The 16,496-nt window shown below is 38.2% G+C and overlaps 1 protein-coding gene across 2 annotated transcripts; it reads left to right on the forward strand.

The window, feature by feature from the left end:
* The first annotated feature begins 4,447 nt into the window (after window positions 1-4,447).
* On the forward strand, window positions 4,448-15,893 carry LOC111324477 (uncharacterized). Of its 2 annotated transcripts, none has more exons than XM_088757080.1 (7): window positions 4,448-5,685; window positions 6,295-6,462; window positions 6,827-7,003; window positions 7,326-7,598; window positions 8,767-9,066; window positions 9,272-9,312; window positions 13,738-13,857. In XM_088757080.1, the coding sequence occupies exons 1-7, from the start codon at window positions 4,923-4,925 to the stop codon at window positions 13,744-13,746; spliced, it is 1,731 nt and encodes a 576-aa protein (XP_088613206.1). In that variant the 5' UTR covers window positions 4,448-4,922; the 3' UTR covers window positions 13,747-13,857. The 2 variants fall into 2 exon arrangements, with proteins under 2 accessions (XP_088613206.1, XP_022783773.1); XM_022928038.2 differs by lacking the exon at window positions 9,272-9,312 and adding an exon at window positions 14,566-15,893 and having other exon boundaries at window positions 4,457-5,685; window positions 13,738-14,034.
* The last annotated feature ends 603 nt before the right edge of the window (window positions 15,894-16,496 follow it).

Here is a 16,496-nt window from a genome sequence, read left to right on the forward strand (position 1 = left end):
TCGCCATTTTGAAAGCTTTGAATTCCAAGATGAAACAAACAATATGATTGGTTAGATGACTTTGGCGCGCAGAGTTCTCGACATATGTAAACCGAATGGATCAAAGCTTCGGAAGTTTGTCCACGGGGCGGAGTAGTTAACTGGAAATCACTCGGAAAAAGCTCTCTTAAGCGGAGATAGATAAGTTTGTACGAGTGACGAATTGTAACGTCTACTACGCCGGCGATGTAGCCGATTTCTACAAAGGAAACACAAACATAATCATGTCAGGTAATCGCAATCATGTCAGTGCCAATACATCGTGTTGGACGACGCCAGAGAAGCTGCACTGATTTCGACAGGTTTGCCACTATCACTTTCTCTTAATGCGAATGAATGGCCGACATCCGACATTGCATGTTAGAAGAACTTTCTATTAAATGTCACTTAACCGTGATTTGTAACTGATCTAGAAAACTCACACTACTCTCTTGATCAACCACGCGCGAAACCTGGCCGACTTGGTCATTAGCGACATTTTCCCGCGCTTTTGCGGCTGGTTACGTGTATTTACTTTGAGTTCTGATTGGTTCCTTGTGATACGTTCTTTCCCCCTGATTGGCCTTTGATGTCAGTTTGATGTGTGACATCCAATTGACATCAAATTAGCTCAATGGATAGAGCGCTGGACTGTTGTGCGGGAGGTCGAGGGTTCGAGCCATGGCCGGACCAACACTCAAGGTCTTAAAATAAATGAGGAGAATATGCTACCTTTCTATAACATCAAGAAATGGTTAGATATTCTAGTCTTCTCGAAAAGGGACGAATAAATGGAGGTCCCGCCTCCTGCAGGGTTAGGGGTAGGAGACGTTAATTTCCCACGCACGAGATTACTGTGTGATGGATGTCCTGCCCTGGGGTGGGATGGGTGGGTTTACTGGGCTCGCAGTAATTGGCGCAAGCTGTTGCGATGTCCCTGCCTGTCGGCGAATCTAATTAAAAAAAAAAATTAATAGCGTTGTATCCGTAAAGTAAATGTTACTCCTCAGCATTTAAGATACTTGAAGATGGCAGGTTAAACGACAAAAATAGTCCACTGATAATAAAAAGGTGGGAGGGTAAAATAACCCTCATTTCAAGTCAACAGGTGAATTGTGTGTGTTCAAGCTACGAGCTTGTGGGATCGCATAAAGAAACCACTCTTTAAATGTCGTAAATAGCATAGGACACTGAACAAACAGAACGTCACCAAAGAATCCATCAATCCTTCATTGTTTCAATAACTATTTAAATTGCTTTTCGTGAATTTAAACAGTGAGTTATGCAATTTGCTATTGAACTGAAATATTTATCAACTGTGGATAACACTGTATAAAGGTTTAAACCATTTCAATCCGAAAAACGAAGAGATCTTCCTAAATGAAAAAGCGAAGATTTGCAAAAAAATCGCGAAAACGAAGATCGTGGGTACCCATTGAGAGGCTCAATAAATGTAAATAAAAATAATTGGTAAAAGAAAAAAGTAACGATGCCATAACCGTTTCAGAGTTTGCTAAAAAAAAAAGAGAAAATTAACGAATAAAACCTGGTTTTACCGTGCAGATCATATCGAGCTAACCGCCTCCCGGTTAGCTCAAATGGACAGAGCGCTGGACTGTTGTGCGGGAGGTCGAGGGTTCGAGCCCCGGCCGGACCAACACTCAGGGTGTTAAAATAATTGAGAAGAATTTGCTGCCTTTCTATAACATAAAGAAATGGTTAGATATTCTAGTCTTCTCGGTGGGATGGGTGGGTTTATTGGGTCCGCAGTAATTGGCGCGTGCTGTTGCGGTGTCCCTGCCGGACGGCGAAGCTAATAAACTGAACTAAACATCACTTCTTACATAGTCATTCTCCGCAATCCACAAAGAAAAGAAAGACCATTGATTTCAATCTCTCACTCGACTAACCTTAACCTTCCAGCCCTACATCTAATTGGCTCGAACATTCATTTCCCATTACGATACTCTCTTCTGTCACTCGCAAAGACTTGTACCGCATAGTATATAATTCTGCACCAATAGATTACATTTTTTCCTACCAGCATCAATCTGTATCATAAACTAATGTTGAGTCAGTAGTACTGAAGAAAGTAAAAAACTTACCCGTGCACTAAATCTAAGTCAACCGCCCTCCATGCGATATGTGTAGCCGCCTTTTGTACGTCAGGTGGAAGACCAAGATTGGAACAAAATCTTGACTAAAAAGGATCCATGACGAGAAAAGGTAATTTACTGTAGACTCGAGTCAGGAGGCCGCGTCGGTCGATCAAAAAACATACCAAACGTGTAGCTACAACCAGTAAAGTAGTTTCCAAAGCTGATTTAACCTCTGGCACACCTTAGAGTGTGGAATTCTTGCCAGACACGTGGTATAAATGCGACACTGAAAAATTCAGCCTTGACGGTGTCGAGTTCATGGAAATGCCTTTTTCCGATGAAGCGTCAAGTCTCACCTCAATTTCAACAGAATCATTACCCATACAAATGTGGTTTTCGCTATTGATTCGGATTCAAAGGTGAATTTCCATCAAATCGATCCCAATCATGCTATCAAGCGCAAAGTGAAGCTGAAGTGAAAGCTTTGGCTGACAAGATTGAGCATATTTCTAAGTCCTGGTAAGATGATGTCAGTGTGACAGAGTCACTTAGACTTATTTTCTGCTTAAAACATGTTTGTTCTTCTGTTTATTTTATTTTCTAGAATTTTAGCGATTTTTCAGAAATGTTAGTAATGTGTTGATGTATTATTCCAGTACCTACCCTTGTCCTGTTGTGTAACTCAGTAAACACCGATTTCCCTTAGTAATTCCTGTTTCGTTGACCGCTCCTGACCCAAATTTGGTTTAAAGTTATTTTTACCTTTTCCTGTATTTTACTATAAGTTACAACCGATTGCTCGGTAAGTTCAGTTGATTTGTTGCCTTCCTGAGAGTGCCTTTAAAGCGGATTCCGAGCTATACTAGCTTTTGGTATGTTTCAGTATTTTATGTTTGTTTGAGCCCTAAGCTTAGCATGTAGTTGTTTCCATTTGTATTTTTGTAGTGATTTTCGGGTTAGAATCTGCTTAGTTTAGCCACATATTCCTTTTACCTTACTACTGTATTTTAACTATTTACTCTGACCTTTGTCACTCAGCATGCAATTTCTCTGCTATATAAACTGTAATTGTTTTGGTATTAGTAGCTGTAATATTTTGCTTACCTGCTTCCAATTCATTGTTGCTATGATTCCTGTGTTTTCAGTACCAAATTATGGGTTCATTACAATAGTAATTTCATTTTCCCCTTTCACTGTTTTATACTGTATTAGCTCAAGTTGTAATATTAAGCCTAGCTCGTAGTCTTTGTTGAATTCATGCCTCGTGTAGCAATCACTATTTTTGATAGTTTCTGTTACACAATTTCCTGTTTTCAAGTACTTTGTTTGTTTCTTTTCTTTTACTGAATTGTTTCTGTCTGTAGGCTATCCATTAGTGTTAAGTACTTTCTCCTAATCCATTTTAATCTTGTTACATCATTTAGCTCATTGGAGCTTTGTTTTCTTATTTATTGTTTAGTGTCACTCGTTCCCGTTTTTTTGTACCGTTACATCTGCTGTGTAATAAACTTGTAAATCTTCCCTCGGATCTTTTGTTCTTACGTCGACCGTTTTGGCCGTCTTACATCAGGAAAGTTTCACACTGCATGTTACGTCCTTTCTGTTGACGAACTTGGTTCGTACTACCTACACCCCCATGGCAACAAAGCTAAACTGAAAATGTTAGACGACTTCCATCGATCAGAGACCAAAGGACTAGGTCATCTTAAACAAAGACGGATACTTGGTTGAATTTTTCTCGTTCAGTGCTACAGATAAGATCCGTTTATTTCTTTTACCAAATTACCTCAAAGGTATGCTATTTTTAAACCGCTATTTGAAATATTCCTTTTCTAGAATATTCCTTCAAATAAAATAATTGACGAGGTCTAGACGAAAACCTTTCTCGGATAGACTGAACGAGGACAAATAAATCACTTTTTGGCACAGCAAACCTAATTTAATCGATAAATACAGGTTTCCAATGTTGCGAAATGCACAACATTCAGATGTTTTCACAGAATTTCCACTGAAAGGTTCTTTCAAATTTCTCAGGAGTATCAGATGTTTGTTTAGAAATATCGAGCCATTCCAAACAATATTATTGTTATTTGAATGGACAAAAACTACTCAAAGGATCGCTCGGTTGTCGACACTTAGAAATTCTACGGATTGGTCTCAAGTAGGCTAAATGCCCGGTAGTCAGAAATTCAATCCTGAGGGGAATATTCAAAGTTTGTTTGGAAATGCCAAGTGATTCTAGAAATTATTTTGTCTTTTGTGGAAGAAGAATTTTCCGAGCCTGTGTTTACCGTAAAATCGCTCGGTTTTCGACACTTCAAAGTTCTAGATGCCGTTTCCGACATCAGCAGGCTAAGAAAAATGTGTCCACTAAAAAAAAAACCCATAAAATTCTTTGAACAATCTCCTGGCATTTTTAAACACCGAATACACGCAAAGTTGTGTTGGAGCTTTTCTTTAGGAATTTGATATAAGGTTCTTAACGCCAGGCATGAAGTCTCCTTGAGACATGCCCGGAAGCCTGATTAGAACATGACCACAGAATTTCTAAATGTCTTTTCTTTTCTGTGGAATTACCTCAATGTCTCTCAACAATGATTACATGTAACATCAAAATAAATTCCCTCTCTTCCACAATTTCCATTCACGCCACTTATGACGTGTTGCTGTGGAAACAAGGTCGTCGGTAAATTAAATGCAAAAGTTTTAGCCCAACCCTCTAGCAGGAAATGATCCATCTCGTTCTAACGAATTTGTTGCGCCGCTGGTTTCCGCATTTCGCCAATCTCACTCTCCTTTTAAAGTATGGCGGAAGGCAGGCAGGGAAGTGGAGATATTATCCTTTCCGTTGGCAAAATCCGAAAACTTGCCCACGGAAACGTTTTCATGACAAATGGGAGTGGATGTATCGTAACATATCCTCAAATCCTAAGGGAAATTTCGTCCGACCAAAGTCAGACGGCAATATCGGACGAACATGGCGACTACCAAACATTCGTTGCTACTACCAGTCAAGTTGTTTCTAAAGCTGATCTAACTTGTGACGTACCTTGGACTGCGGAGTTCTTGCCAAAGAATCGCCTAAACCTCGGCAATGAAAAATTCAGCCTTGAATGCAGTTCATTTTTTGAAATGCCTATTCCCGGTCAAAAGTTGAGTCTCATCCTCTTTCCGATCGAAAAGTTGCATAAGCAAAAGAAGTTGTCACAATTTCAGAGCAATGACTTGCAACCTAATCGTGCTCAATTGTGTTATCAGGAGGAAAGTAAAGTGGTAGTGAAAGTGTCAGCTAACACCAAGCACGAGTTACTTTGTCATGTCCTTGTAGAAGATCCCCCGACAAAGAAGTTTAATCTTAATAGTTACGTCCTTTCTTTGGATGATTTTGGTTTATTCTTCCTTCACCCCTATGGCAACAAGGCCAAAATAAAAACTTTGGAAGACTTTCAGATGACAGAAAAACCAATGGGTTCGGTAATAATAAAAGAAGACGGACGCGTCGTTGGATTTTTAGCTTTCGGTGACAGAGATCAGATCCTTCCACTCTTTTTCCCTCGATATCTTCAAGGTATGCCATGATATAATAAATTTAAAATTCTTGTTGCTGTTCTTTCCATTGCCATGATTATTGGGGCCGTCAAAAAAGCCTCGATCAGGAGGAAAAATCGAAAACATGTAAGTCAGAAAAATTGCACCTGTAAACTAAGGAAATCAAACTATCCTCAATATAACTCGATTGAGGTATGTTGCACCAATAAGTGCAAGTGAACCGTTCGGTTTAGCAGTTGATGAATTCATGTGAATTTAACAGTAAAGTGTATATCGATGCTTCAGTTGGTGAAGATCGTTCATCCAGGTCACTTCGACCAGAGTTAACTCTGCTTCGACTGACACTCAATTTCCAAAGGGTGGTGTGGGATAAGGCTAACATGCATACTTCGATGAATTACATATCCTCCCATTCAATGCTCTGTTTGTTTGTTTGTACTAGTTTAGCAATGATGTGATATTGCAAAGACAGAATAGGTGCACGAATATCTAGCTATCGAGTTGCTCAGACGTTCACTAAGTGGAAGCACGTTAAGTTGTAAAAACAACGTCTTGTCGTGATTTGTTCCTGTAAGTTAAAAGACATTGTAATTCTATAATTACAACCGTCTGATGCGTTTCTTTGTAGATTACAGTGCACTATACCAAGCCGGATTGACCGAAGAAAGTCGTCCAAAGGAGAAGAATACTATTCGCGAAGGAGATCATAATCGAAACAAGAATGGTGGGAATCTCATGCTTCCATTTGACCAGAGCATAAGGGATAAAAACCCAGATTTGTATTTAGAAGAAAACGGTAAGAATCTGCACCGAGATTTTCGGGGGAAGGGATGCTTTACTGTTTTTTTTTGGTGCTTCAACAGAAAAAGCTCTAGCTGTAAGGTCGATTTAAATCAAGTTCACATGAGTCTCTCTGAGGTTTTGTTACTTGTTTGGTCAGGATTAACGTAAGTTTCTTTCATCCACTTTGGAAGGGCAGAAACCAGTCCAGCACTTCAGGAGACTTTAAATCTTAATTTTTTTTTGTCTTGTTAACACCGTTCTCCATTTTCTGCGGTAAATCTGTTGTAAGTCTATGATGCACCTAGTTCTACATAATCGTTTGTAATGGAAAGTTTGATTAATGACTCTGCATTTATGCTTTCTAATGACGTACCTAGGACAAATTCGTGGCAATGAACGTGAACCACTGGAGATGTCTTATCCTTCACACACCAGTGGTTCTTTAAACCGCATGCGCCAGAGATCTCACAGTGAGCAACCAGAGATGACACCACGGACACAAACTAAGTTATACCAGAGCCAAAGCTTGACGGAAGTAATTCCTCTTAAAGAAGGTACTGAACAACCTTTAGATCAAGCTTCACACTTTTTCAACCTCGTAAAATTCCATGGTTAGCCTAACTTTTACAACAAGCTCCTGGATGCTTTCCACGAAAAATGAAAATTTGGTTGCATGAGGACGTGAAAAGTACCTTTCAATCTTGGTACTTCCTGCATTGTTGTATCAATAAAAAATCATTTTTGAAATTTGGATATGACCTTCCAGGAACCAAACTCTTTCTCAGGAAATGTATAGAGGATCATTATGGAGAATATGCATACTGATGTTAGGGTGAAAAGAATGACTGTTTGATGACATTAGTTTTTGCCTTTTAGATACAAAGGTTTCAATGCTGGACAGTAAAATCTCCTTGAAAGGAACAATCTGCCAATCTTTGGACACATCTATCAAAGGTGTTAAGAACTGGAAGTACTTGGCCGAGCTTAATAAGGTTCCCACAGACTTGTCACCAGAATACCGTTCTAAGTCAGAAGTGATGTTTGAAGTTGTAGCATCACAAAGTCCTCACCTCTCAATTAAAGAAGTGAAAAGCTACCTAAGTGACCTCAAAATAATGGAAGTATGGAAATACTTAGAAAACCTTGGTGGTAAGTACAACAGAAATACATACAGTCAAAAAATCAGATTTAAAAAAAACTTAATCACAGAATGAACAAATGTGCTTAAAACAAGGCATTGCAAAGAACACAACTGTATTCTAATGTCCGGTGAATGCAAATGTGTGAGTGGAATATATGTCTATACATACAAATTCTAACTCTAATTGTATTTTAATAAAAAAAATCAATAAACCTCTATAACAGTAGGATATGTCGAAAACCAATATCATAAATACCATATTCATGATTCAAACATAAGTGATTATTTTTTGGAAAAATTGTGACAATGAGGAATAAATTTTTTCAATTCAAATCTGCTTTTTATGGCCTAAAACTTTTGGCCATTTTGTGGGCAGCTTTGGAATACATTTGAAATTGCAATTTCTAAATATCTGAAAGCAAGTTGTTGGTTACCTTGCAATTGCAGAATCTTGTTTTTGCAATAAATAATACAGTAAACACCCGCATATAAGAACACATGATTTTGGAGGCCAGGCTGATCAGATTCTTATTTATCGGGTGCTTAGTGAAAAATCAGCCTGAAGGTGTTCTTAAATTGTTCTTAAATTCTGTTGTTGGAATTCAGAACTGTAACAATGCAAAAAATTGCTTGAGATTAAATTAGCATATCTAATGACAAAGCAAATTAATAAATATCGTGACATTATTGTAACAATTAGCCTGCAAAAGAAAATCAACCTTATTACCAGTTAACTAGCGAACAGAACAAGAAAATACATCTAACATGAAGGGCATGTTAATGTCTTATCCATTTTATAAGAACATTTTATATTTCCAGGCTGATTTTGTTCTTATAAAAATGGTGCTTTATTTGCAAAATTTCAGCCTGATGTTCTTAATCCATGTGTTCTTATATGCGGGTGTTTACTGTAGTGAGTGCTTAGATATCTTTCCTCCAAGTGTTAAGAATCTACCTTTTTACTTCTGCCCATACTTTACTAAAAACTGGCCTTTGTTTAAAAATCAAACTCATGGAGTGAAAATAGACTGAAAAAAAATTCACGTATGGAAGACAGTTAAAAAAATAGGTCCTAGTAAAATGATAAGGCATTTTACTGAAATTTAACAGAAAGGAAAAGTTAAAAAATTTTCTTATGGTGGTTCCTAGATGTTGTTTAATTTTTCCCATTGGTAGATAACATAAAGATTGGAGAATTTTTAGAAACACAGCCTCCAATCATCCTAAGCAAAGTTTTTCTCAAGCTTGACCATCTACCAACTGAGCAATGGCACACTCTGGGACTCATCTTGGGTGTGGGACGCGACAACCTACTTCACATAGTGACAAGTTGTGCAAATCAAAATCAGAACCCAGCCCAAGATTTGATAGAAATTATTTTTCGATCAAACCCAACAATGCTGATGGGCACATTCAAGAAACATTTGTCAGATATAGAAAGAGAAGATGTGAATACCAAACTGGAAGACATGAGTGGTACGTTCAAGTTGTAATTGTTAGTAATATTTTTTCATGAAAATCTTTTAAAAATTAGGGGCCATGGAAACTCATGCAACCTGAAATGGAGGGTCTGTTTTGAATTTAAGGGGTCCAATCCTGGGTAGTACCCAATTCACCAAATTTCATGCGCATTCCAGAGACTCACAGCACTCAAAACCAGACATCTCTTCTCCATTTTTAGAAAGAAAAACGAAAGAAAGAAAGGAACCCTATTTACTGAAGGTAGAATACTGATAACTCAGTTGTTTATATAAGGGCCCTCAAAAACTGAAAGGAAATTTAAAAATATATATATACAATTCAACTATTTAGTCAAGTGGAGCCAACTGCACTGAAATGAAACAAACTTTAATGAAGGTCTAAGGCCTGTTTTAAACATCAAATTTCATATGTGCCAAACTTAATGCGAATGAGTGAGAACACTACTATTTTTGCATTAGATTAGGTTAGGCACGTATGAATTTTAATGTTTAAAATGGGCCTAAGCAAAGCAAATAGCTGGTTTTTGTGTGTAAAATTTGTACATTTGTGCATTAACGGGACCACTGGTCCTTAATGTTGCACCCAGGGGGCAGGGGATTTGTCAAGATTCCTCTGCCCTAAACCCTTGGGTATTTGATAAGATTTGAATAGGCATTTGGGCAAATCCCAGAGGGGTCCCAGGGTGGGCCCCAAGGGAAAGCTGCTGACTGATGCATTAATTCTATAATTGTCTGCAAAGTTGTAGTGCCAGCTTTCTCACTAAATAATATGAATGATGATGATAAATCAATTCCCTGGATGAAGTCAGGAGTCTGGGATCTTTGAAAATTCATAAAAAAATAGCCAAATAGAAGCAACCATATTTTTTTTAACTTTGTTATAGAAAAAACAAAGAGATTTTCTGTTAAGGAAGATATTTGGTTGGTATAAGTGGCACTAAAAATGCAGAACAGATACATTTTGGTTTCTTCTCTTTCTCCATTGTTCACTTGGAATTGAAAAGAAAAATACATCTGGATGCTCTCATGGATCACTAGAAAACCACACCCTCATTATGTCAAATTCTACACCAGTTTTCAGGCCTAAACAGCTATACAGGAATGAAGCATCCCTGAGGGGTGAAACATACCATTATTAACACATCTCAAACAAGTAAATTGATTGTCATTTTGCATACAAAGCTATTTTGGGATTCCATTAAGTGCAGATCACATCTATGCTCATTAAATTATGCATTGGTGGATGGCGCTGTGAAATTATTTTGAGATGTTTATCATCTTTTGACTTGAAGGTTATAGGTCATTTTATCTTCGGATTCAGATAATTGGATTATTTAAAAAGTAAACTGTTCTCTCCTTTAAGAAAAGACAATTTCCTCTGAGCTTTTTGATTTGCAGATTGCACCAATTAAGATATTTCTGCAAGGACAACTTTTGTTTTTTTAAAATTGCACACAATTCTGAAATGAGTTTGAGATACTCATCATCTTCTGCTGTCTTCCATAGTTCCAGCTATCAATAAATAAGTACCTGCTCCCAATGCTGTGTTTCTCTTAGCCCAGCTGTGACTAAATTGCCCAGCAGCTGGGCATCCTATCAAATAGTCTAAATACCCCACAGTCAGAAATTTTCATGCAATTTCTATCGGATGATTCTTTCAAACTTATTAATAATATGAGACTTTTTTCAGAAATGTCAAGCAATTCCAAAAGTTTATTTGTTTTCTTAGTGGATGCATTATGTGAGCTCGTGCACCTATAACATTGCTCGATTGTCAACACTTACAATTCTAGGCTTCTGATCAGACTGCTGGAGTCCTAGGGGATTTGGACCCCCCCCCCTGTCCAAATCCCCCAGCAGATTTGAACCCCTCTCTATGGATTTGGACCGCCCAACAAAACTGAATGAAAACATCACCCTAGACGTTCTGGTAGAAATAGACACATTGTAACACTTTACGTTCCAGTGCATACTTAAAGATGTTTTTAATTCAGAACATGCATATTGATGTTATCTTGTTCGCAGCACCCCGTCACAACTTAGGACCCTGAATAACAGTACAACTTCTCTCGGGTAATTCGGTGGTATTTCCGATTGGCGGGTATTTAGTCTGATTGAGACCGTGCTCGGTAGTCTGATGAAGTGTTTTTGTGGTTCGCTAAGCCATAGTTAAGCTCGGAAAATTTGTCCACTAAAAACCAAAATAATTTTAAGAGTCACTTGGGATAACTAAACAAACATCGCATTTTCTCAACAGCTATATTTGAGGTTTTCTGTGTTGTTTCCCTTCATATTAACTGAACTTGAAGCTGTTCTTACATAGGTGGGCGGTAATATGGAATGTACAAGCTCGAAGAATTTGTCTTTTGAAAAAACCAAATTGATTTTTGGAATCGCTTGACACATCTAAACACACATTTAATATTCTTAAGAAGTTTGAGGGAACGTTCCAGTGGATTTTCGGTGAAAATGTCTAACTGCCGGGCAATTAGTCTATTTGAGACCGTGCCGGGCTGCCAGGCATTTAGCCATACCTTAATAATCGATTCAGGATGATTAGAGTGTAACAAAAAGCTACGTATCACGTACCCTTGGTTAGATGTAGCTCCCGCAGAAGTTCGCCGATGTTTGAACGTAGTGGTGAGGGTGGTTCGATTGGGCGTTTGATTGCTTGCCTCACACGCTGAGGCTATTGGTCGTTGCCTCTGCGCGAGCAGGTTTCCCGTCTATCCGGTCTCAGGCCTGATCCCGTCTTATCGTATAAGCAATACGAAAACCGCACGGAGTAACTACTGTAGGCTCAACACCAGCCATGACATTGGGCATAGTGCCGGATCGTATGGAATGTCTATTGACGGCCAATCAACAAAATCGTGGCGTGCTACAGTGATTGGATGAATTCAGTCAGCAATGCAGCTGAATACGACTCTTCTGCTCCCTTGTCGATGACCTCGTATTTCAAACTTCAAGATCAACCTTGGTGTTTGTTCACTATTATCTTCATCTTTTTTGTTTTCTTTCTTTTATGACTCGTGAACGTAAAAATAAAAAATTCAAATTTTCAAAAAGATTTTCCTTTTTTAAAACAGCCCACGCTTACACCAAAAAATAGGTCTTGATATGTGGGGTACTATCGATAATCACCTTCAGACCTCAAAATCACACACAGTATACGCTTCGGCCGCCTGCGGTCCTTAAATTGTTTATCACACTGTCTTACGCGGAGCTGTCTGGCATTGAGCACAGGTACGGTAGAAGGTTCGGAAAACACAACCAAAAGGAAATATACCCGCGTAGCTTTTGGCAGCTGTGGTGAGGTAGAATTGATTGATAAAAACGATAAAAACGATAAAGCGGAAAGATGATGTTCACAGTGAATGACACAGGCATACTCAGTAGAACTCCGAGTGCTCCCGACCTACGACTTTGCAATTAGTTCGTAGTATTACGTATGTGTTCCAATGAACAAAAAGCCACTTGAAGACTAATGGTTTCACAAAGATTTGGCAAAAAAAAAATGTCGTCATGTTTACCATACACCCTGCCTAACCAAACAACGAAATTTTTTTGTGGCAGGTAAATGAGAGGTAAAAATGATATATCTTACTTGTATTAAAATTCGCGTGGTAGTCATTTTCGCTCCGTTTGAATTTCGCGCGATTTAATTTCGCGCACCTTATAGAGGACTTATTCGCACAGCTTTAAATTCGCGCGGGACATTTTCCTTGTTCGGTTTCTTTACTAGGGTTAACAGATGCAGTTAACCTTTTTGTCATAACACAATTAAAGAATACCACAGAATTCGCGTTAACCTAAAGCAAGTTTTTCACCGCCCGCTGCTGGCACATTTTTTCACGCAATTTTTTTTTTTTCGTCTGACTACAGAAGAATGTCGCATGGTTTGTTCAGTTAGGTGAAATCAACAACAGCGATAACAACAATTTATTTGTATTCCATTTACACAGATGGTATTGCATATGATAACATTAACAATAATAGTAATTAGTGAAGAAAATACAAAATAAAAAAGATATTATCCAAAAGAAACAAAAACTTCTTACATGGAACCAGAAAGAATCCCGACATAAATTTCTCGGGTTGAAGAAGATGATGATGAAGTCAATTTTTATTTCTAATTTTTGATGGTAATCTGTGTACGCATAAATAGAACGGATAACTTGCCTTTTTAAACACCAACCTCTAATTCTCACTGAAAAACTCCTTAGTATCCAGTGATACTGTTAACTGTTGTTATATTACCATATGTAATAGTATTTCGTAGTACATTGCGTAATTCTAAATTCTTAAGTTGTCAATGAAGTTAATATTTGATTTAAACCTTTTCGCGGGGATTATATTTGGCGCAGTATGAAATTTCGCGCACTTACATTGAGCGCGAATTCTAGTACTGCGCGAATTTTAATACAAGTAAGGTAATCGATATTTTTTGGAGAAAGATCATTAAAAGAGAGACAAAAACATGAAGTGTGCCATATATCTTGTTTTTTAATTTGGAAGGGCCTCCCTTCCCTCCCGTATAAAAATAAGTCTGTGGAATCTTTGGATAAATATTACATCTATTGCACGTTGGACATGTAACTTTAACCCCAACAAAGACGAGTTATCATTATGAGCGGTTATCGATTGTCATAATCTTCTCCGTCAGATTCGTTGACAATTAAAGATTTGTGCGAGGATTTGGATAAGATGCAAGTAGTAACCAGTATGTTGAATGATACTACCAATAAAGTCCGTAAAAACTACAAGAATCTGGCCAATGTCTGCGGTGTGCCCAGCGAATTATCCCAGAGCCTTCAGCCGCCTTGTGGCGAAAGTCCCACTGCAATGGTGCTGGAAGAGATTGTCAGACAAAGACCAAATTTTACTCTGTATCAGCTCTTCATAAATTTTCGCGACATGAAACGCGTAGATGTCATTGAGGGAATTTCCTTCTATTTTGTGGGTAAGAAATCGGTTTAGTCAAGAATTCATATATCTATCTTGCTTTAGGTTATTCATTTACTATGCCTGAAACTTCTTAAAGAAATGTCGTATATATTCATTTCCAAATCTCCCTCTTGAACACAACTACACAGAATTGATTACTTTTAGCCACAGCATCTCACACATTTGATAACGAATAGAAATATCTAATAAGAATTACTTCTCCGACAGTTTTAATGACAAAAAAGGCGAATCTCGTGAATTTATTTTGGAATTCGTTTGTGTAATCTTTTGGAATTTAATAGATTCTTTGTCGACAAAACTTTCCAAGTCATCCCATTTCGGAAAAAAAAAATGGACTTTGTCATTCTGACCTCATCCTTCGTCAATTCATGACGCGCTTGAATAGAAAACTGTGAAAAGCACTTCCCCCGCGCTCAAACATCTGTCTGATTCAGTTGTGTGGGGCGTCAATAGGTCTCAAAACTGGGGAAGAATAGACATGAGACTGAATACTAATTAATCTACTGCCTGTGTGGTTTTTCACCAGAGGAAGACTTTCGCAATATGAAGAGAGAACTGAAGATTGGCGATGAGTAAATTGCCATCCATGCAGGAATCCCCAACATGGAAGACAGCCCTACTCGATTTCTTTCACAAGAGCAACTGAATATCGAAGAGAGACCATACGAATTTTAAAATCAGGTGATTTCTTTCCCGGCCCCATCTAAAGCACCTGTACTAAAATGTATGAAGTAAAAAGAACTTAGCGTTTGGTTGAAGGATTTTTGAGCACTCGACGGAGCCAAAAAAGACGAGTGGTAAACTCAGCTTTGCCGCTTCCGTTTCACGACTCCAGCAGCTCAAAATTTAAGAAAAAGCCCGCTATGCAGGCTGAAATATTTGAATATGTGTACTAATTCAGAGATTATTTCATTTTTCTTGCTTTAAAAAGTTGTTTCCTGAATACCGTTTAGCCATGCCTCTTGGATGATAATAGAAGCAGTGATTTTGTGGTCAATTTTGGCCTCAGTGGCAGGTTTTAGATAGGCCTCCTAAATAATTTTTCAGAGCGTTTACTTTATAATCGATTTGAGAAAATATTTTTTGGATCCGGATGGGTTTCGACAATTCTACTGAAACAGTTAAACCCACGCAGCTAGTATGAATAATCATCTCAGTGAGACGAACAAAATTCGTGCCTGGCTCAGGTTTAAGATAATGGGGTGTGTTAGAAGATATTTTTCTAACACTCCTAGTACAGTTGATACTTCTTCATTCGTTTTCTGCTAACTCTACACAGCTTAATACGCTACCTAAGGGTCTAACTCAGCTCTGAGTGAGAATATTGGTCACCGGCTTATAAAGGTGACACTGACTAAGCTGTCAATCTTCGTGCATCGTCATTATTTCTCTCTTAGCTAGCGAATCACGTTAGGTTACGGAAACGGTTCCTGCATACTAAGTATGTACCTTCGAGATGTTTACGCTCACAAATCATTTCCTATCTTAAATTTCGTACATTTCCAGTTTATTTCTGCTAAAACGAAGACAAGATTGGCAATATAAAAATTATAGACTACTTATTGACAGAATTAGAATCATACTTAGAAAGATATCTTAAGAGAAAATAGCCTTTGACGACTGTTACATAACAACAGAATAAACAGAAAATTCGGAGGGAGGGGCCTACCCTAGGAAGCGCCTCTAAAAGAGCTAAGCCCTGTTCTTCCTAGACGCCAATTTTGTCTTTCAACATGTGCCTCTTCCAAAGTTAAAAGCAAAACTACACCAGGCGATGTATACCAGTGGCTAAATTGTTATATTCACAGTATTCACTACAGGAAAATCTGACGAATAAAATGTTATTCAGTTTCATGTTACTTGTATCCTAACCACGAGACACAAATTTTAGCTTTTCTTTAATCCACCAGTGGGGAAATTACTTCCTTTTGTCTTGTAATGGATTGTCCATGCGTTATATATCTGTTCAGCATTGCTCATTTTTCGTATTGCCAACAAGAAAGCCATGCAAAATTCTGAAACCTTACGCATCTTCAACAAAAAGACCACAGACAGAGAATAAAGGCTGATAGTTTCTAAAGAAACTGTTTGGGGCTGCGTCGGTGGGGGTAACGAAATAATTTGAAAATATCAACAAAGTTGAAATGCTAAATTGGCCACTGTTACGGTTATAAAAGCTGACGTTTCGAGCATTAACCCTTCTTCGGAGCGAATAGAGGAATTGTGGGTTGTGTGTGATTTTAAAGGCAGAAAGTGGAGCTACGTGATTGGTGGGAACATGGCAACGAGAAAAGCGCGAATAAATTAGTGGAATAAAAAGCGTCCGTTGATACCTGTGGGATTTAGACTGCCGGTTTGAAAGATGAGCTTTTGTTCAAGAGTTTTGGGGCTTTCCGTGCTACCTAAGTGTAAGGAGAGACCGCAGATTGCCATATGTTGCTTAGAATGATTGGGTGA

This window comes from Stylophora pistillata, chromosome 4 (genome assembly GCF_964205215.1).
Source record: "Stylophora pistillata chromosome 4, jaStyPist1.2, whole genome shotgun sequence".
Lineage (NCBI taxonomy): Eukaryota > Metazoa > Cnidaria > Anthozoa > Scleractinia > Pocilloporidae > Stylophora > Stylophora pistillata.